The sequence below is a fragment of the Colobus angolensis genome, unplaced genomic scaffold (genome assembly GCF_000951035.1).
Source record: "Colobus angolensis palliatus isolate OR3802 unplaced genomic scaffold, Cang.pa_1.0 Scaffold12, whole genome shotgun sequence".
NCBI lineage: Eukaryota > Metazoa > Chordata > Mammalia > Primates > Cercopithecidae > Colobus > Colobus angolensis.
The window spans coordinates 13,572,900-13,595,331 of NW_012113141.1; the positions used below are offsets into that span (position 1 = coordinate 13,572,900).

At 41.6% G+C, this 22,432-nt stretch overlaps 2 protein-coding genes across 5 annotated transcripts in view; one reads left to right on the plus strand and one right to left on the minus strand.

Moving 5' to 3' along the window:
• DYDC1 (DPY30 domain containing 1) overlaps positions 1–7,477 on the minus strand; it is a 16,546-nt gene extending 9,069 nt beyond the window's left edge. For both annotated transcript variants that reach the window (XM_011929217.1, XM_011929211.1), the window contains exons 1-2: positions 7,331–7,477; positions 6,782–6,883 (exon numbers count right to left, since the gene is read on the minus strand). In XM_011929217.1, coding sequence (XP_011784607.1) covers positions 6,782–6,883; positions 7,331–7,477 — 249 coding nt within the window. The remainder of the gene's footprint in view (positions 1–6,781; positions 6,884–7,330) is intronic.
• DYDC2 (DPY30 domain containing 2) lies at positions 103–22,121 on the plus strand. Of its 3 annotated transcripts, none has more exons than XM_011929191.1 (4): positions 103–147; positions 16,510–16,665; positions 17,022–17,144; positions 20,747–21,217. In XM_011929191.1, the coding sequence occupies exons 1-4, from the start codon at positions 115–117 to the stop codon at positions 21,008–21,010; spliced, it is 576 nt and encodes a 191-aa protein (XP_011784581.1). In that variant the 5' UTR covers positions 103–114; the 3' UTR covers positions 21,011–21,217. The 3 variants fall into 3 exon arrangements, with proteins under 3 accessions (XP_011784581.1, XP_011784592.1, XP_011784585.1); XM_011929202.1 differs by lacking the exon at positions 103–147 and adding an exon at positions 11,178–11,315; XM_011929195.1 differs by lacking the exon at positions 103–147 and adding an exon at positions 12,600–12,746 and having other exon boundaries at positions 20,747–22,121.
• The last annotated feature ends 311 nt before the right edge of the window (positions 22,122–22,432 follow it).

Genomic DNA, 22,432 nt, shown 5'->3' on the forward strand with positions numbered 1-22,432 from the left:
CGTAAACCCGGGAGGTGGAGCTTGCAGTGAGCTGAGATCCGGCCACTGCACTCCAGCCTGGGCGACAGAGCGAGACTCTGTCTCCAAAAAAAAAAGTGCCTTTCGCCTCCTACCATGATTCTGAGACCTCCCCAGCAATATAGAACTGTTAAGTCCAATTAAACCTCTTTTTCTTCCCAGTGTTCGGTATGTCTTTAACAGCTGCTTGGAAACGGACTAACACAGTCTTCATGGAACAATTATAGGCAAGAGTATTTTCAAAGTCATGTAGAAACACCAATTCAATACAACCTGCAGTGAAATCTGCTAAGATGTGTTACAGCTGACAGTGATAAAAATACATGTGGAATAGAAAAAGGCTGAGCTGAACAAATTTACAGAGCTCGTGAGAAAATAGAGTGTTTAAAGACAATAAGTTGTCAGCATATTACTCAACAGCAGCTACTCTGTGAAAGTATTTGAATCTATGATGTGTTATTGAGCCAGCGGTGTCAACAGTGACCTTCATTCACTCTTGTAAACTGGACCATCAGTTCCGTGAATTTTTGTCAGAAACAGAAGCTGAATATATCCTTATGTCCTACCACACAGCAATTCCATGGCTTAAGAGTTATATCATGAATTTTTGAGCTCAGGGCCAAGATTTAACTTTTTATTGTGTAAATTGAAGGTGCATATAATGTTTTGATATAGATATACATAGTGAATGCTTACCACAGGTAAGCAATTTCAATATCCATCATCTTAGACAGTTACTTTTGTATGGTAAGAGCACCTAAAATCTACTCTTAAAAAATTTCCAGTACACAATACAATCTTATTGGTTATCATCCTCATGATGTACTTTAGATCTCTATATTTATTCATACTGCATAATTGCAATTTTGTACCTTTTGACCTACATCTCCTCATTCTTCTTCCAGGCCTACCCCCACTCCACCTCTTGGTAACCACTGTTCCAGTCTCTGTTTTCATGTATTCAACTTTTTTTTTTTTAAGATTTCCACATAGAAGCATGTGGTATTTTTCTTTTGATGTCTGGTTTATTTCACTTAACATCACATCCTTCAGTTTCATCCATGTCATCACAAATGGCAGGATCTACTTTTCTCTTAAAGCTGAGTAACATTCCTTTATATATACATATATGGAATACATATATGTGAGATATATATACAAGATATACATGAGAAATACATCTCACGTTTTTTCGAGACAGGGTCTTGCTCTGTCACCCAGGTGGGAATACAGTGGCGCCACCTCAACTTCTGGGGCTCAAGCAATCCTCCCACGTCAGCTTCCTGAGTAGCTGGGACCACAGGTGCATGCCATCATCATCATGCCTGGATAATTTTTACATTTTTTCTAGAGATGAGGTCTCCCTATGTTGTCCAGGCTGGTCTCGAACTCTTGACCTCAAGTGATCCTCAGGTCTTGGCCTCCTAAAGTACTGGGATTACAGGTGTGAGCCTTTGTGCCCAGCTCACAATTTCTTTCTCCAGTCATCCACTGAAAGACATTTAGGTGGTTTCCAAATCTTGGCTATTGTAAATAATGCTGCAATGGACATGGGAGTGCAGGTAATCTCTATGAAGTGCTGGTTTCGTTTCCTTTGACCATATACTGAGAAGAGGAATTACTGGGTCATATGGTAGCTTTTAATTTTTTGAAATACACCCATACCGTTTTGCATAATGGCTGCACCAATTTGTATAACCATCAACAGTGTATAACCGTTCATTTTTCTCCACACCTTCACCAATATGTGTCTCTTCCCTTTTTTTTTTTGCACTCACCCAGGCTGGAGTGCCTCAGCCTCCTGAGTAGCTGGGACTACAGGCACGCCTGGCTAATTTTTTGTATTTTTAGTAGAGATGGGGTTTCACTGTGTTAGCAAGGATGGTCTCGATCTCCTGACCTTGTGATCCACCCGCCTCAACCTCCCAAAGTGCTGGGATTACAGGCGTGAGCCACTGCGCCCGGCCATGTCTCTTCCCTTTCTGATAACAGTCATCCGGATTACGGTGGCTCATGCCTATAATCCGAACACTTTGGGAGGCCAAGGTGAGTGGATCACCTGAGGTCAGGAGTTCAAGACCAGCCTGGCCAACATGGCAAAACCCCGTCTCTAATAAAAATACAAAAAAAAAATTAACCTGGTGTGGTGGCAGGTGCCTGTAATCCCAGCTACTCAGGAGGCTGAGGCAGGGGAATCGCTTGAACCCGGGAGTAGAGGTTGGAGTGAGCTGAGATCATGCTACTTCACTCCAGCCTGGGTGAAAGAGCAAGACTTCGTCTTCAAAAAAAAAAAAAAAAAGAAAGCAGCCATCCTAATAGGGGTGAGGTAGTATCTCATAGTGGTTTTGATTTGATTTGCACTTCCCTGATGACTATTGGTGTTGAACATTACCTGCCACTTGTAATAATATATCTGTTGGCCATTTTTATATTTTCTTTGGAGAAATGTCTATTTAGGTCCTTTGCCCATTTTTTAATCGGGTTACTTTTTTTGTTTTTTTTGCTATTGAATTTGTATTCCTTATATATTTTGGAGATTAACTCCTTATCAGACATATGGTTCACAAAATTTTCTCCCAATCCATAGGCTGCCTTTTTGTTTTGCTGATTGTTTGCTATGCAAGAGCATTTTAGTTTGACCTAGTCCCATTTGTTTAGGTTTGCTTTTATTGCCTGTGTTTTTGGTGTCATATCCAAAAAATCATTGCCAAGACCAATGTCAAGGAGCTTTTTCCACACTATGTTTTCTTCTGGGAGTTTTACAGTTTCAGATCTTCCATTCAGGTCTTTAATCTATTTTGAACTGATTTTTGTGTATAGTAGAAGACATGGATCCGGTTTCATTCTTTTGCATGTGGATATCCGGTTGTCCCAACACCATTTATTGAAGAGATTATCGTTTTCCCTTTGTGTTTTCTTGCAGGGCTTGTCAAAAATTAGTTGACTGTATATACTTCGGCTTATTCCTGGGGTTCTCTATTCTGTTCCACTGGTCTATGTGTCTGTTTTTATGCCAATACCATACTGTTGTAATTACTATGGTTTTATAATATTATTCTGGATCAAGTAATTTGATACTTCCAAGTTCGTTTTTCTTTCTCAGGATTGCTTTGGCTATTCAGGGTCTTTTGTACTTCCATACAAATTTTAGAATTGGGTTTTTCTATTTCTGTGAAGAATGCCATTGGAATTTTGATAGGGATTGAGATGAATCTGCAGATTATTTTAGGGATTATAGACAGTTTAACAATACTAACTCTTCTGATATATGAACACAAGATATCTTTCCGTTTATTTGTGTCTTCCTCAACTTTTTGCATTAGTGTTTTACAGTTTTCAAGGTATAGATGTTTCATCTCCTTGGTTAAATTTATTCCTAAGTATATTATTGTTTTTGAAGCTATTATAAATAAGATTGTTTTCTTGGTTTCTTTTTCGAGTAAGTTATTGGTAAACAGGATTTAAATTTTTCTTAATGAGAAGAAATACTCTCAACCACTATTATCAAACATTCAATAGATTTGGAAATTAGCTTTGGCTGCAGACTTGATAATGTTTCTTAATTCATTCTAAAATTACATGGCAAAACATCACTCATATGTAAAACTTATACTGCAGTAAATTCACTTCAACAACAACTCATGTTGTTTGAATCACAAGCAATATAAAGCTGCTTTATACACTTCCAGTGCTGTTAAAACTAGAACAAGGTATTAGATCTTCGTTCTCAAACAAATTGGCAGTGGATGTATTTTCCAACCTCGAACTACAATTCCAGAGTGTTTGTAAGGCCTCAATGTAAGTGCAAAGGAAATTTCCATATTTCAAAATCCATATATGCAATTAAGAAACTTCCATCAACCTTCAGTTGGAAGTGGCTATTCTACAAAGTACTGCATGCTAAAAGGCAAACAGCAAGAGAAAAATATAATAGAATTCTAGAAATACCTTCTAAGGAATAAATACGCTCAATTTAAATTATACACACATAGACTGATAGCAGTCGTTGACAGTAACTATGTATGTAAAAAGACATTTTCAAGGATGAAATACATAAAACCTCATTACAGATCAGCATTAGCAGATAAATATTTTTAAATAGATTTTGATGACAGACCACACTAACACTGAACTTCAAGTGAGATGTTATCTTTTAAAAACTTTTTAAAATTCTCAATAGTAAACCTGTCTAACAAAAAATTTATATTCAATGATTGTTTGAATTTCATCAATAAAACATTTGCAAAAATTCATTTTCTCTCTTGCTATTCCTACATAATATGCCATAATGCCTTCATAATATCCTCAAATTTGCCTCTTGGCCTGCAAAGCATAAAATGTCTACTATCTGACAATGTATTCTAAAATAATAATTTTTTGCAAGTAAAGACATAATAAAGTGATTAATATCTCATTTGCAAAAGGCTTTTAAGGGTAATTCTTGGTATTCCTATATTATCCCCACTAAGAAAAAAGTGATGGGGTAGGTAGCTGAAATGCAGAAACAGTTTCAATCAACTTTCAGACACTGATAGAGGAAGTTAAATAACTCCAACCTCTCAACAATAATGCAAAGTGTACTTGTTAAATAACAATCAGATTGATCAAAATAACCAGCTTCTTGACATTTTCAAGAAACTTCCAAAACCTAATCCCTTTCTTCACACATGAGCAAAACCACTCAAAGCCATTCAAAACAAATAAAAAACAAAAATGTTCTCACTTCAAAAATAAGTTCTTATATAGAAAATGGCAATAAAAATACTTCCCTGTTCACAAAAAACTAGGCTTGCTGGAGAGTGCCTAAAATGTCAAGGAATTTCAAGTCAGCGGTACTGACTATGAGGACAACTGCTTTTGCAACCAGCAAGGAAATAACCAGAGTTCCCAACCTCCAGCTCACATGACTCAGAAGGTATCCAGAGGCCTCTCTGGCTTTCTTCATCTCAGCCACACTCTCTCTTAAGCCTTAAGATTGATCTCTCCTATCTATTTCTGCACACCAATCCACTCCATTAACTGGCCATAACATCTCCTGCATAATATTATTTTATCTTCCACCCTAATACAATACTTAGGATTCTATACACAGTGGATTAGTTCATACTGGTCAACATAATATGGCTAGAGAAACTTTTTATCGCTAGTATTACCAAATTATACACAAGTAAGATAAAGTAGGTGAGCCAAAAAGAGTTAAGTATCTCCCACTTATGATGTAATTGCCTTGGGGAAGGAGAACCGCTGAGAATTCTCTGATTTTTTATAGAAAGGGACAGATACCAGGTATAGGAGCTGTAAGAAGAAAGCTGGCTCCTCATCCACGGTTGTGGCTGCTGCAGGAAGCACCTGGCCTGTTTGGATGACAGTTTGACACCCAATTCAACACTTTTTAACCTCCCCTCAAGAATAAGCCAATGACTGAAAATGAAGACTCAGAAGCAGTAGAGTTTTCAACAGCCCTATCCTTCTAAGGGGCCTGCAGTTTTCTACCTCAATATCAGGGAAAGGAAGTCAGTCAGAGAAGCTATTTGCCAGGTCTATATTTTTCTTTTTATCTGCATACCCAAATAATAGACTTCTTTCCCCATTTTAAATATGTAAACTTGAGTCAAGACTCTGGAGTTAAGTATTATCTGGTAGAACTATAGAAGTGGCTTAAATTTAGCTTAGAAGCTCTCTATAAATTAAATCAGTCCAGAAGCCACTCTGGAACTTTCCTCTCTCCAGCTTGTACTCCATGACCCATCCCTTCAACAATTCCCTTACCAATATCTTCAGCTCCCTAATCATGCTACCCCAATCCTGCTTCAGTTAAAAGGTCCGCCTGTTCCACTTCTTCACTCAGATATCTGGGCCCAAGTGAAGAGAATCACATAATCACATAACCAAACCAAATAGCACGATTGATCTCCAACTGCTACCAAGTAATGCTAAATTATATCCCTCAACTCTTCTCTTCCATCCTCCAAAGCTGCCATTTCTAACCTTCACCACTCTGCCCATACCTCCTACTTTACACCCTTGTTCTTAGCAGATGATCATGGTGCCTACTTCATAAAGAAGACAGAAACTGTTGAACACAGAAGGTGCTTCCCCAACACCATTCTCTCCTCTTTCTGTCGATTATAATCAAAGAAGTGCCTTCTGCCTGCCTAACCTATGATCTGGGCCCATTTCCTCTCATCTCCATGGCAAGCTGACCCTACGAATCATCCACTCTATTTCCTAATGTCATCCACTCACTCCTCCACTACTGTGCTCTTAAACACAAAAGCATCTCTCCTTGCTCTCAAAATCTTGAAAGCACTGCCTACATTTTCCATCTCCCCTGCCTAACTCCCCCCACCCCCACCACTCCATCCACACTGTTCCCACCAAATTACGGTGGCCTCTGATGAACACTTTTCCATTCAGCAATAGATATGGCTGACCACTCAGATCTCACCAAAACACTCTTTCCCTTTACCTTCTGTGACAGCACACTCTCTGCATTTTCCTCTTACCTGGAGGTATGGCATCTTTTGTATCAGCAACAGCAATGTAGGAAGGAATGTGTATGTATGTATACAAGAATGTAGTCAGGAAAACTCATGGCTGCTGCTTCTCCAGCAAGGAAGACACACACATCCATAAAGATGAAGATATTAGGAAGCCATATCTAGGTAACTGGAGATGGGAAGTTTATCAACATTTGGGCTGTGCCACGCTGAGGTTGGCATCGTTAATTCCAGTCCCCTCTGAACTATCCTACTTGCCTCACCTGCTGAAGTAAGAGCTCCTCTGCTTTAAGCCTCTCCATCATTTCCTGCTCCATCAGAGCTAATTCTCTTTCATGCTCCAGCTCGGCCATTTCCTTTTGTCTCTAGCATTGTTTAAAAACAACAGCACATGACTTCTTAGAGAGAAAGCAATTTGTAAAAGCAATCTTGAAAGCATTTAATAGAGACAATTAGGGAAAGGGTTAAGCAAATTATAGCCCATCCCTTTGGAAAAGATATAATAATTTGGGAAGATATGTTATCTGAATAATGAGCACAATATTAAAGTTATACATTGTGTATGATCACAAGTGCATAAACAAATCTATAAATCTATAGAAAAAATACTTCCCATGAAAGGAATTACCTAAATATCTAAATAGAAGTCTTCTTTGGGTACTGTTTTCTCCTTCCTACTTTTCATGTTGTTCAAGTTTTTGTATAATAAACATTATTTTTATAATAAAAGTAATAATATTAAAGTTTTTAAAAAGCAGACAAGTTGGACCAATTTTTTTTTTCTTCTAATTTTCTAGGAGATTCCTACTTACCAGTTGTTCCATGGTCACATTTTCCTTAAACTTGTAAATCCACAATGCTAAATATTCTATTGGATCCACTGGGCGAACTCTTGCCACTTCTGCAAGACCTTGAGTTAAACATGCCCCAAGGTGCTTTTGAAGATATATTGACTCCATTTCTAACTCCTAAATAAAAACTCCTAAAAAGTAAGTGTTTTTGCATTACTGCAAGATATCTTCAATAAAGTCACTATAAGACTAAACTCCAGTGAGTTGAACAAAGCCTTACATACACCCTGCCCTCAGTCATATCCACTTCCTGTTGGGGGTGTCACAAGCAAGCTGGCCCCAGGAAACTTCTAATAGTTTCCAAAAGGACTCCACAGAAGTCACTACAACTAACGTGGTTTCAAAAATCCTGAAGGACCTCAAGTCCAAGAGTCAGAAAAGAGATATTATCATTATTGATTTCAAGTTTACTTGATGCCAAGTAATGTGGGTCCCATTTAATTCTCACAACATACCTGAAAAATAGGTATCATGATCCCAATGGGAACATGAGCAAGCCCAGGCACAGAGAGCATAAGTGCATAGTTCAGGATCACACAGCTGGCAGATGAAGTAGACAGGGTTTGTACCCACTTCTTGATTCAGGATAACACAGCTGGCAGATGAAGGAGACAGAGTTTGTACCCACCTCCTGATTCCAAAACCCTAACCCTAAAGACTACACTAAAATGTCCCTCCTAAGCCATGAGAGCCATTTTTACAAAGCATCACAATAGTCCACCTTTTGAAAAAAAAAAAAAATCTATAAATTTCCAAGGCCAAAGAATAAAAACTCAGCCTCCAAATAATAACATATGAAGCTCCTCACAATCTGGCCCCAATTTTCTTTTCAGGTTCACCTCCAGACATCATCTCTCCTGGCCCCAGCACACCCTGGGCTCTAACTTCATGGATATCCTGCCATTCCGATGACCACCCCTTGCACATTCCCATCTCCCTCACTCTCCTCTCTCTCTCTCTCAAAAGATCTCCTCCCCTGCAAGGTAGAGAATCATTTCTTATTCCCTGAGCTTTCCCAGGCAACCCAAAGAAGTTCCTCTTGCTCCAAGCAGCTTACACAGCATTTACCACACTATCATAGAGAATTACACTATCTCTGTGTGTGTGTGTCTGTCTTCCCATTAGAAGACAAACTCCTCTAGCTGCTTGAAGAGTGTTTTAATCACAGGGCTGACACAGCTGTCTCTCCATGGTGGCAAGGGAATGAATTTCTCCACTCTCCCAGTTATATCTTACTCCTTCCAGTTATGAAGATAAACAGGAATAATCATAGACCAGATTTTTTTAAAACGGAAAAATGCAGCAACCAATCTCTTTCAGGTGCTTTGGAAAAATTGATCACCCTCAGATTACCCTTAATATTTTAAGAAATACAGACTCTCCTGATAATCTGATGAAATGTAATCAATTGTTCAACAAATGTATAATGAATATTTGCTAGGTGCAATGGCTCACACCTGTAATCCTAGCACTTTGGGAGGCTGAGGTGGGTGGATCACCTGAGGTCAGGAGTTCGAGACCAGCCTGGTCATAGTGGTGAAATGCTGTCTCTACTAAAAATACAAAATTATCCCGGTATGGTGGCACATGTCTGTAATCCCAGCTACCAAGAAGGCTGAGGCAGGACAATCACTTGAACCCAGGAGGCAGAGGTTGCAGTGAGCTGAGATTGTGCCATTGCACTCCAGCCTGGGCAACAAGAGTGAAACTTCATCTCAAACAAACAAACAAACAAAAATACCTGTTATAGGTCAGGCACCATGATAGGTACTGGGAATACAAAACTATTGTGGCTTGAATGTCTATGTCCCCAGATATCCATATGTTGAAATCCTAACTCCCAATGTGACTCCCAATGTGATGGTATTAGGAGCCTTTGGGAAGTGATTAGATCATTAGTGTGGAGCCCTCATGCATGGGATTAATGCCCTTATAAAAAGAGACGGGAGAGCTTGCTCTCACTTCCTGCCATCTGAGAATAAAACTAGAAGACAGCCATCTGCACACTAGGCAGAGGGTCCTCACCAGACACCAGAAATGCCAATGCCTTGATTTTGGACTTTCCAGCCTCCAGAATGATGAGAAATAAATGTGTATTGTTTTTAAGCCACCCAGTGTTGGTAATTTGCTATAGCAGCCCAAACTAAAACAAAAACAGTCTCTGCCTTTGTGGAGCTTACAGATGAGAAGGGAAGATAAATATTTAAATCAATAAATATGAAATTGAAGTTAAAATAAGTACTATGAGACCAGAGAAGAGGAGGAGCTGATCAAGTCAGGAAAGTAAAAAAAAAAAAAAAAAAGCTTCTCTGGGGGTGACATTTGAGCTAAGCTCACATTTACTGAAAAAAAAAACCAAAAAACAGTAAAATTAACATGACAAAGAAGAGAAGAAAGAGTCTTCTAGGTATGAGGAAAGGCCCTGATATAGGAATGAGCATGGCAATTATAGGGGAGAGAATGTCACTGTGTCTAAACTTGTCCCTGGACAAATGCACCTAGCATTTTGCATAAAAGTTCAGACACACTGACATCTAGGGGTCCGTCCATAACCCCCAATTTTTATTCTATGGAAAATTTCAGTGTCTCTGAAATTTTATGCATAACCATGCGCATATGCCATATGACAGTGGTGGGAAGGCAAAATGGTGTAACTCCTATGGAGGAGAATTTGACAACATCTAGAAAATCACATATGCATTCACCCTTTGACTCATCAATCTTGCTTCTTGGATCCTATCTCAAAGATATAGTTGCAAAAATATGAAATGGCATATGCACACAGGTATTTGCAGTATTATTTACAATAGTCACACTGAAGCACCATCTAAATGTACATCAAATTGGGGATTAAGAGCAACACAATGGATTATTATGCAGATGTACAAGAGAATGAAGAAACTAAAGAGTGATCTCTAAGACACAAAATAAAGAAAACAAGGTGCTGAAATTGTATATGGTCCGTCATCTTTTGTATTAGCAACAGCAGTGGGGAAAGGAATGTGTGTATATATAAACAGAGTCATAAAAACTCTAAAAACTGAAAACAAACTGGCACAAATGAACCTAATTCCAAATCAGGTTGATATTGGTGTCTTAACTACACAGAGAAAAGAATTATTACAACTGACTTTGGAACACAGTATCTTCACTGTATTTCTTCAGTAGGATATATCTAAAAGACCAAAATGCTACAAAGACATGTCAAAGTCATTTGAAGTTAAAAAAAGGGGGAACAGACTCCTGTTACTGCTCCAGAAAGATAAAATGTGGGAAGGTAGGAAGGGGACCATTATCCCCAAAGAGAAAACTTCTAGCCTACCAGTGGGGCCAAGTCAGGGGAGGCTCTGTCTCGGATTTCTGGGCATATCAGTGGGACCCAGGCAAGACCTGCCAACTTCCTTAGCATATTCCTGTCCGTGAAACGAGGATAATACCCATCTCTCCTGTGGTAAGCAATGTTATTTTTCATATACACCAATAGGCATCTTGGCTCAACATAAGAAAGCCGTTTCCCACAGAAACAGCTGCTTACAGCCTGAAGAAGGTGCCACAGAGATGGAAGGAGGTTCCTCACCCACACCTGGGAGACAGCCAGCCGACTGGGCAGGGGCACCCCGGGCAGGGTTGCCAGACTTCTCAATTAAAAACCTAGCTCGCCCAGGTGACTCTGAATTTCAGATAAACAACGAATAACTTTGCATGATACTACATTTGTACTGAAAAGTAACTCGTTTATCTGAAGTTCAGTTACCTGCGCATGCAGTACAGTATTGTATCTGGCAACCTCCCGGGGGCGCTCAGTGTGGTTTTCCCACCCGGGAGTCTGGAAGAGTCTCCCGCAGCCCGCAGGAGACAGCCGCAGCGCTCCCCGCTCAGGACGAGCAGGAGGAGAGGCGGCTGCTTTCGGGAGCCCCAGGCGCGAAGCGGCCTCCTTCCGCCTCAGGTGAGTCCTGCTCGACGCCCAAGGCCCAACGGTCAGAACCGCCTCTGCCCGCCGGACCCTGCGAAACTAGAGGAACAAATCTCAAAAACAGTTCGGGCCTTCCCGGTGCGCACACCCGACACACGCCCCTGCTAGCCACTCGGCAGCCGCGTCCCGTTGCCAGGCAACGAGAGCGCGCGCCTAAGGAGCCCGTGTACGTGAGCAGAGGGCGCGCAGTGGGCGGCGGAGGGGGAACGCGCGTCAGAAAGAGGGGGTCGTGGGGGGTCGCGCTGCAGGGAGGAGGGGGCGTGCAGGAGCAGGAGCGCGCGGCTGAGGGGCCGCGGCCGAATGGAGGGGGCGTGCAGGGGTAGGAGCGCGCGGCAGAGTAGAAGGGGCGCGGCAGAGTGGAGCGGACGCGGCAGAGAGGAGGGGGCGTGCGGGAGCTGGGAGCGCGACATAGATAAGGGGTCGTGCAGAAGGGGACGCGCGCAAGGGGAGGGGGCCAGAGAGGAGCGGGGGTTAAGGGGGCGGGCGTGCGGCAGAGAGGAGGTGGTGTGCAGGGGGGAGAGCGCGCACGAGGGGGCAACGGGCAGAGAAGAGAGGGAATGCAAGAAGGGGAGCGCTGCAGAGAGAAGCGGGCGCGCTCCAAGGGGCGGGGGCCAGGGAGGAGGGGGCGCGTAGGAGCGGGGCGCCAACCAGAGAGGAGCGGGCACGCGGGAGCAGGGTGTGCGCGCGAAGGGTCGAGGAAAGGTATATGTGGCGGCGCTCAGGTGGGTGAGCTGAGGAGACTTGCTGCGCAGAAACCTGGAGGAGTAGGGGGACCGAAAAGAGCAAGGGACCTTGGCTGGCAGGCAGGCATGCTCTGGGAGAGACGAAGGGGTGGCGCGCTTTGAGGAGGAACTAGGAAGGGCAGCCAAATCGGAGAAGGGCGGAAGACCTAGAGTCGCTGGAAGACCGTCACTGCAAGCTGCTAATAGCCTGGCAGTTTCACAACTCCGTACCTTTGCTCTTGCTGGTGACCTCTGCTTGGTTCCTTTCAGAACCAACTCAGGTGCCTCACCTCCGGGAAGCCGTCCGGTCTCCACCAGGCCCAAGCCCTTGCAGTCCTCCCTGGCCTAGTCGTCTGTGCATGTACTAGCCTTTCCCGTATTCTCTTTCAGCTTATGGGCGGGGCAGTGCCAGGCAAGAGAGGCCTTAGTAGATGTTAGTTGAGATAGTAAGTGCCAGAGTGGGCAAGGACAAATCAAAGGGAAGCATGAGCGCAGGCGTCAGAGCTCTCAATGAATAAATCAAGAAATATTTACTGAGCTCCTAGTGTGCCAAGCATGGGCGGTATACAGCAAAGACAACCCCTGTTCTTATTTTGCCTACTGAGTGCAAGACCAGGAACAATGTAAGCAGACCGTCAGGGGAGCTCTGGGAAACACCGAAAAATAGCCTGTCCCCCCACTGGTGAGTGTACCCTAAGTTGGTCTGAGTGGGGCTTAAAAGGCATCCCCTTGGCCAGGCACAGTGGCTCACGCCTGTAATCCTAGCACTTTGGGAGGCCGAGGTGGGCGGATCACCTGAGGTCAGGAATTGGAGAGCAGCCTGGCCAACATGGAGAAACTCCATCTCCACTAAAAATATAAAAATTAACTTGGCGTAACCCCAGCTCCTTGGGAGGCTGAGACAGCGGAATCGCTTGAACCAAGGAAGCAGAGATTGCAGAGAGTCGAGATTGCGCCACTGCACTCCAGCCTGGGTGACAGAGCGAGGCTCTGTCTCAAAAATAAAAAATAAAAGGCATCCCCTTGACCCCTTCCCCTCCAGGCCTCACACTGTGGCTCTATGCTGGCTCTACTGTCTTTGTACCATATCTTAGTGACTGTTGGGGAAACACATTTCATTCAGATCATTGTTGAAAATGGGCAATTTAGAGTAGGTGGAGGTATGCCAATATGGCTTGCCACATGTAAGCAGTGTGGCAGCCACCCAATGAGCAGAGATTGCAGAATTGGTGATTCTGCCTTCTGGGAAGGACAGTTCTACAGTGATCCAGGCAAAGTAGATTGGTAAGTACAAGTTGCTTGGAGATTTTATTAACATACAGGTTCTGAATCTGTGGGGTGGAGTAGGACCTGAGATTCTGCATCTCGACAAGTCCCCAGGTGATGAAATGCTGCTGGTCATCTGTCATCAAACCAGCTTTGAGTAAGAAGGGTGTAGAAGGTTGTTTATCCAAATGCATTGGTTCAAGTGGACCACACAGATTGACAGGAGACACCACCCACCTCTATCCTCACCCTATCACTACCCCACTAAATTTTTTTTTTTTTTAATTCCCTTGCAGGTCTTGGGGTCAGAAGTCCAAAATGAATTTTATAGAGCTAAAAGCAAAGTGTCAGCAGCACAGGTTCCTCAGGAGGCTCTGGGGAGAATCCATTTTCTTGCCTTTTCCAGCTTCTAGAGGATACCCTTGGCTCAAGGCCCTGGATCACATCGCTTTTTCTCCCTCGGCTCTGGCATCGCCTTCCCTGTCTGACCGTACTGTGTCCGTCTTATAGTGACACCTGTGATTACATTGTTCCTACTCAGATAATCCAGGATAATCTCCCTATCTCAAGATCCTTAATTTAATCACAGTTACAAAGTCCCTTTTGCCATTTAAGGTGACATATTCATAGGTTCCAGGTATTCAGACATGGACACATTTGGGAGCCATTATTCAGCCCTAGAACAAGGATATACTCATACTTCCAGTATTGAAAATCAAGAAATTTAACTTGCATAAATTATATCACATAATCTACATTTCACATTCAATTCTTCCAATTTTCCCAATGATGTCCTTTATAGAATTCTTTTTTCTTCTCTCTTTTTGTTTTAGACAGAGTCTCTGTCACCCAGGTTGGAGTGCAGTGGTGAGATCTCAACTCATTGCAGCCACAACCTCCTGGGCTCAAGTGATCCTCCCACCTCAAGACCCCATGCACCTCCCCACCCCCTGCCACCAAGTAGCTGGGACTACAGGTGTGTGCCATCACACCTGGCTAATTTTTGTATTTTTGTGGAGACAGGGTTTTGCCATGTTGCCCAGGCTGGTCTCAAACCCCTGAGCTCAAGTGATCTTCCTGCCTCAGCCTCCCAAAGTGCTGGGTTTACAGGTGTGCATCACTATGCCCAGCTGAATTATTTTTTCTTGTCCAGGCCCAATCTAGGATCATGTGTTTCATGTAGTTATTATAGCTGTTCAGTCTCCTTTGATCTATAACAATTACTCTTTTTTTTCATAACCTCAACATTTTTAAGAGTACAGGGTAGTTGCTTTGGATTTATTTGATGTTTCTTCGATTACATTCAAATATTGCATTTTAGACAGGAATCCATGGAAATGTTTTATGTACCGTAAGAAGTGCATCCCATCAGGAGGCACTTGATGTCACTTTGTTCCTTTATTGGTGATGTTTGCGTTGGTTACTTGGTTAAGGTTTTGTTGGCCAGGTATTGCCACTGTAAAATTTCTGTATTTGCTTTGGAATTAATACTTAATTTGTGAGAAGAAACTTTGAGACTATGCATATATCTTATTCCTTGTCAAATGTTCACCCAGGTTTAGCACTCATTGACTCACTGATGATTCTGCTTTGATTCAGTTATACTGTGGTGGTGAGGAAATGGCAGTTTTTTAAAACTCCATTATTTTCCCCACTTTTATTAGTTGGCATTCTCCTTCAACAAGAACTTTGCCTTCTCCCTTCTTAATCTATGTATATATTCTCATATGGACTCATGGAGTCTTATTTTATTCTGTAAGTTATAATCCATTACAGTCACTATTTATTTTAATTTTAATGGTCAAACTGCCCCAGATTTGACTAGTAGGAGCCCCTTCCAGCTGGCTTCTCTGTCCCCAACCATTGTATTTTTTAGAATTTTCTTACTTTCTGGCAAAACCAAATGTTCCAGGCTTATTAGACTTGTCCTGCCCCAGCCTTGGAATCAGCCATTTCTCCAAGGAGCCCTGATTCCTCTTAAGTGACGAAGGCTATTTACAAGCAAGGTTTATATGCTCAGTGTGCTCATTGCTACTGAAGTGTTTTGGTTTCAAGGCCCTTGTAGTGGAGAGAGCTGGGAAATATTTTTTTCTATATCCATAAGATAGATATGGATATCTATCTACTTGTTTTTCCTTCCTTAAGCTAGAAAATGGGGAGTGGGGGGAAAATTGAAAAATGCCTCCAGAAAATGTTAAGGCTAGATCTAAGCTTTTATTATTCGCCAGGCTCTTTTGGAATTCAAATGTGTCAACTTCAGGAATATGGAATCCGTCAGGAGGAGGCCAGGTCCTAGGTCATTTCATGGCACAATCCTCCACTGAATAGTGTAATAAGCAGTTACTCTGTGCCTGGCTAAGTGCCTGGTGTGTGTTTATTATCACCTCTAATCTAATTATTGTGAACTACATACTTTTGTTACTTTTATTTTACAGATGAGAAAACTGAGGCTGAGAGAGACTGAGTGACTTGCTGAAGATCACACAGCTAATAAGTGGCAGAATCAGGACTGGAACTTGGTCTGTCATATTCCAGAATGTGCATTCCTACTGCCACAATTCCCTGCTGCTCCTAAGTTGGGCTACATTGCCTCCAGCTCTTGAAATATGATGAATAGTAAATTCTTAAGTAATACAGAATGGAGTATTATATCAGGTGCTGGCAGAGCTCCTGACAAGCAGTAGCTGTAGCACCAACATTTTCCCTCTCTCTTCTCCCCATTGCATTTCCATGGTCCCTTGTGAAATAAATGAGCCTATCTTATCTATGTCATAGATAGATGACTGTAGCCTCCTACCTCACGATAGCACAGCCTGCTGGGTGCTCAGAGCCCCTCCCCAGGACCTCCTGCCTGCTCCTTTATTTTCTCTGTACTCAAGAGCAGAAATGTGTGGGTAAGGGGAGGCCTTAGCCACCCTTACCACCAAAGTACCAGCCTCCTCGCAAGCCTGGTAAACCCTAGGACCCACACTGTTTGACCTAGTGCAGCTGGAGAACTTTAGAAAAAAGTCCATTCGAATATAAGAGCAAGTAAGTGTTTGTTGGTTCTTTTGGGAAGGGTGTGATCCAGAAACATCTCATATTTATCCTGAAATAAATCTTAATTGGTTAGAATGTGTCTATTTTTAATATCAGATTAAGTTAATAAAATAGCGTGACTTTGTTTTGATGTTTTCCAGGCTGCCAGGATGGAAACAAACTACCTAAAGAGGTGCTTCGGAAATTGCCTGGCCCAGGCACTGGCAGAGGTGGCAAAGATTCGGCCCAGTGACCCAATAGAATACCTGGCTCACTGGCTTTATCATTATGAGAAAACAGCGAAAGCAAAAGAAGAGGTGTGTATGGGCCCTGGGACTTAGGGAGGGCCCAGCTTTCCCAGAGTAACTTGAAAGCCAAGACACAAGGCAGAATTCTGGAGCTGGCCTGGGGAATTTCTTGGTTTATTTGACTTGCTGTTGGATCCAGATATCCCTGAAGCATGGGGATCCTAGGGGCTGAGAGGAGTGGGGCTTCGACTCAGAGGAGCTGTGGAGTTGAAGGGTTTGTTACTACTAGCAGGCTAAAGCTAGTTACAGGAGGAAACTCAACGAGCCCAAAAGGCCCACAGCCCAGATCAGTCCCCAGTGAGGGGGCCCCATTTATAAGGCTTCCCTGGGTGCTGACCTGATTCGACTCTGTCACCTCACCCCAGAATAGGGAAGAGAAGATCCAGCTACAGGAGGAATATGACAGTAGCCTCAAGGAAATGGAAATGACAGAAATGCTGAAACAGGAAGAATATCAGATTCAACAGAACTGTGAAAAGTGTCATAAGGTAGGGAGAAGGACTCAGCTTTGGGTGGCCGCACACATCCCAACATGGAATCCAGGAAAGCCACAAGTCAGCCCAGTCCCCCCTCAAGGCACATTAAGGATCCCTTTAGCCTGATTTTCACTCTGTATTAACATATTTGCATACAAACCAATGTTATTGACAATCTTTGTTAATGAAAAAATGAGATATTAAAAGAGAGATTTGTCTTAGATTTCAGGAAATACTCTGGTGTTACTGGTTTTAAAAAAATCTGTTTTTTTTTTTGAGATGGAGTCTCGCTTTGTTGCCCAGGCTGGAGCATGGTGGCGCGATCTCGGCTCACTACAGCCTCTGCCTCCTGGGTTCAAGCGATTCTCCTGCCTCAGCCTCCCGAGTATCTGGGACTACAGGCACATGCCACCATACCCAGGTAATTTTTTAATTTTTTTTTTTTTTAGTAGAGACAGGGTTTCACTGTGTTAACCAGGATGATCTCAATCTCCTGACCTCGTGATCCACCCACCTCGGCCTCCCAAAGTGCTGGGATTACAGGTGTGAGCCACTGTGCCTAGCCAAAATATCTGGTTTTTTAAAAAACCTGATTTTAAAAAAAATCTATTCACTTGGAACAAATATTTTTTCATATAAGATCCTTTGAGCCCTTTTCAAGTAGTAGTCAATATTTTTCAGAAACCAAATATGGTTGTTACCAGTGCATACCTCAGATATTTAACTTAGTATTTAGTATTTGGTTTATTATATTCTATTTGCTTTTACGTGAAACTTCAGATGCCTCCTCTGTGATGCTGTAATATTAGGTGTAAGTTATTAAGCTGGAATAGCTGAAGACAACTCTGCATTTGTCAGTCTAAAAGGATATCTTTTACCTCCCACAGTTTTTTTCACAATCTCCTGAAAAACACCTTATACCATTCTATGCTTTCTACAAAGCGGTAGATACCTGGATAGAGAGTCATCTCAATTGCAATGTTGGGTTTGATATCTGACATCTTTTTAACTATCACTATACTCTGTGCATTAAAGTCTTTAATGCAGTCCATTACAATTCACTAGCATTTGCTAGCTTCCAAGCCAATTTGAAGACATGGAAATATTAAGCTTATTTACATTTATACTAATATACTCAACGTCGTCATAAAGAATATGTTTGCTTTTTAAAGCCTAGATGTCTTGTAAATAAATCAAAAGATAGTTTCATTCTATTGTTTGACAATAGTCTAAAGGAACTCTCCCTCAGGAAAGATTCCTTCTTTAATCAATTGTTTGGAGATGGGAGAAGTGAGGATCATTCAGCAGAATTTGTCATCACCTTGTTGCCCACCTCTAATCCATTTATCTATGTTTTACTGTTAATAGAAATATAAATATATAAGGCAATAAGAAATATATAAAGAAGACTCCCAAAACTCCACCCTAGTTTTATGGTAGCTTTATTAAGGAAAATTTCTCAGCTCACATCAGTATTTTGAATTGTCTTTTTGTGTTTCACTGAGGAGATTTTGCATCCTGTAGCAATATTCCTTAACAAGATTTAGGTAAGTAAATGGTATGTCATTCTTTTGCCAAGTGTGTGATGTAGGCAGTTGTAAGGGAAGATGGGAAATGAAAACCAGCACAATGTCTAGACTGTGTGCAAGTTCTCAGTTTTAGGAAAGAGTTCATGTGTAGGTTGTGATTATGGAAATTGATTCCCTATGTTAGAAGGAAATAAAGAGAACCCAAGAGTGATCTAAAATGAAGCCAAATTTATAGTTTACCTGGCAAGAGAGAGCCACAACATTAAGATGTGAGTTACTCTCCAAGCAAACTTTGACAAGGCTAAATAAAGGACAAAGAGGCAGAGGTGTGTCAAAAAGACAAGATTCCAAGTTCTGGTTTCTGATTGATTCAAGGTGGATTACAAACTCTTCCTTGCTATTGGTCACCTTCACATTTTGTGTGACTAGTGCTGGGAAAACCAATTTCAAACTGGCCCAGGATGGGTTGCATAAAATTTCAACAGGGCTGCTAGTTTACCTGATGAACTGATATGCATATACTCAAAGCTTTGCAGTTTTTTCCGTAATCTCTTTAAAAACAAAACAAAACATCGTGACTTGGATACAGGTTAGCAAGTCTTTGAGTACCCGAGATTGAATACTGCTTATCTAGTGGATGTATCAAAAGACAAATAGAAACAGAATGCTCTGTATGGTAGGGATCATATCCAATCATCCAAACCAAAAAGTATCCATAGAGGAGGTAGAATTTGAGTCAGGCAGAGGTTATCTTTGGTATTAATATCTCTTCATTAAGCAGATGCAGCTTTAAGTAAACAATAATTTTGTTTCTGAGTCAGAAGAAAACTATTGTTTATGAAGATCTAAACTATACAAATGTTTTAGAAATACATGTTTATGGAATCAATAGCTATTTGCTGCATAGACCCAATAGTTTGAAGTTTAGAAGGGTCTCAGAGACCATGTGGACAAGGATGAGCCCCACAGGGCTCATTGTAGAATGGACCTGTACGACTTCCAGGCAAAGACTGGCGTGGAGGGGGTCAGTAGAGCCTAAGCTCCAAGGATTCCTACCTCAGCCCGGGACATGGATGTTAGACTGCTCAATATTGTCTCATAGGTCACTGAAGCTCTGTTTGGTTTTTTTCCTGTGTGGTTCAGTTTGGATAATTTCTACTGATCTACCTTCAGGTTTATTGACCATTTCTTCTGCAATGCCCTATATCCTATCTGGAGATTCTGTGAATTTTTTCACTTCAGATATTGTACTTTTCAGTTCTAGAATTTCTATTTAGTTTTTTAAATATAATTGCCATTTTCTTTGCTGATGCATCTTAACTTTCACATTATGTCCATTTTCCACCTTGGATTTTTAAAAATATTTGTAATAGCTGTTCTTGTCTGTTAATTCCATCGTCTGTGTCATTTGAGGACCTTTTTCTTTCTTTCTTTTCTTTTTTTTTTGAGATGGAATCTCACTCTGTCACCCAGACTGGAGTGCAGTGGCGAGATCTCAGCTCACTGCAACCTCCACCTCCTGGGTTCAAGTGATTCTCCTGCCTCAGCCGCCTGAGTAGCTGGGATTACAGGTGCCCGCCACTACACCCAGCTAATTTCTGTATTTTTAATAGAGAAGGGTTTCACCATGTTGGCCAGGCTGGTCTCGAACTCCTGACCTCATGATCTGCCCACCTCAGCCTCCCAAAGTGCTGAGATTACTGGCGTGAGCCACTATGCCCAGACCATTTTGGGGCCTTTTTCTATTTAATACTTTTCCTCTAGATTATGGTTCACATTTTCCTACTTTTTTACATGTATGGTAATTATTACTTGTGTTCTGGACATTGTAGAGGACATTTTATAGGGAGTCTAGATTGTGTTGTTTTCCATTAAAAGATGTTGGGTTTTGTTCTGGCAGGGAGTTAAATTATTGGTGAATCAACTTCATTCCTATAGATTTGGTTTTATGCTTTGTTAAAGCAGGGCTATTTCAGTTTGTTTCTTAGTCTCTGGCATGAAAATAGCAATACTGTGTTTTTGCCATACATCTTGTGTGCTTTAGTCTCTAATAATAACTTTTCTGCTGTTTTGTTTTCTTTTTAGGAACTGAATTCTGAAACTGTTTCCACGAAGAAGACCATATTCATGCAGGAGGACACAAACCCCCTTGAGAAGGAGGCCTTGAAGCAGGAATTCCTGCCAGGTACTTCCAGTATGATTCCAGGAATGCCTCAACAGGTTCCTCCTTCAGAGTCTGCTGACCAGATTGACTGGAACTTCAAAATGCCAAAAGAAATAAATTACAAGGAGGCTTTTCAGCATGAAGTTGCTCATGAAATGCCTCCTGGCTCCAAATCTCCTTCTTAGGTTACCAGAAGGTAGATGCTTCTGATTTACTTTTCTCAAAGCTGGAAGCCAAGTAAATGCCAGCTAGAACCAAGATTTAAGGGGCTGTAAAAGGAGAGTTCAGGGACTCTCCAGCCTACTCCTGTTCTGAAAAACCTTTAATCATGTGAATATTTGAACTAGTTATAGGATAAAATAAACTCAGAATACAGATTTTAAATAAGTAAACAAATGGCTGTGACTTTTTCCTCTTGTTTTTTCAATGTTTTGGAGACTACACAGTGAAAATACATCTGTTGGGGTGATCAGACCCGACACCAGGCTGTGGGGGCTACGAAGTCTGGCGAAGTCGAAGGAATGAGAAAAGACAAGAGAGAAAGGGGGACCAGGGGGCCAACGCTGGTATGGAGGCTGCAAAGGCCCCAAGGTCTGGGATCCCACACTATTTATTGGTGATCAAACAAAGAAACAGGTGGTGAGGATGTGGGGGTTGAAAGGAAGTGATGTATCAAGTGAACAAGCTACAGCTGTGATGGTTTAGCATTTTCTTTGAAACATATGGCTACTTGAGATAATGGGAGTGCTAGAAACAAGGAGCCAGCAAGTCCAGACGCATTCCAAAGGCCCCAAGGAGTTTTACCCTGGACCTTGGACATATTCCAAGCCCTGCCACAGCTCCTCTCTCAACACTCAGCTTTCCTCCCAACACACATCCATCTCGTGTGTTCATGTCTTAACTTTTGCTTCACTTCACAGGCCTCTCAGAGTATTATTTACACATATCCTGGAGTCTGCCTTTGTCACTGATAGCAGATATTTTTCTTCAACATATATTACCAGTTTTTTAATACTTTTTTTCACTTTTTGTAATTGTGGTAAAATACATGTAAGACGTACCATCTTAACCATTTTTAAGTGTGCAGATCAGTGGTGTTAAGTAGATTCATATTCTTTTGCAACCATCACCACCATCCAGCTTCAAAACTCATCTTGCAAAACTGAAACTCTACACCCATTAAATAGTAACTCACCATTTCTCCCTCTCCTCAGCCCCTGGCAACCACCATTCTACTTTCTGTCTCTGTGATTTACATTACTCTGTAAGTATGTTGTACAAATAGACTCATACAATATTTGTCTTTATTGTGACTGGCTTATTGCATTTAGCATAATGTCCTCAAGGTTCATTCATGTTGTAGCATGTGTTAGAATTTCCTTCCTTTTTAAGGTGGAATAATATTCTGTTGTATGTTTATAACACATTTTGCATATCCATTTATTTCATTGTCCATCAGTGGGCATTCATCCATCAATGGATATGTTCACATTTTAGTGATTGTGAATAATGCTGCTGTGAACATGACTTTACATATACCTCTTCAAGACCCTGCTTTCAGGTCTTTTGAGTATATGCCCAGAAGTAGAATTGCTGGATCATATGAT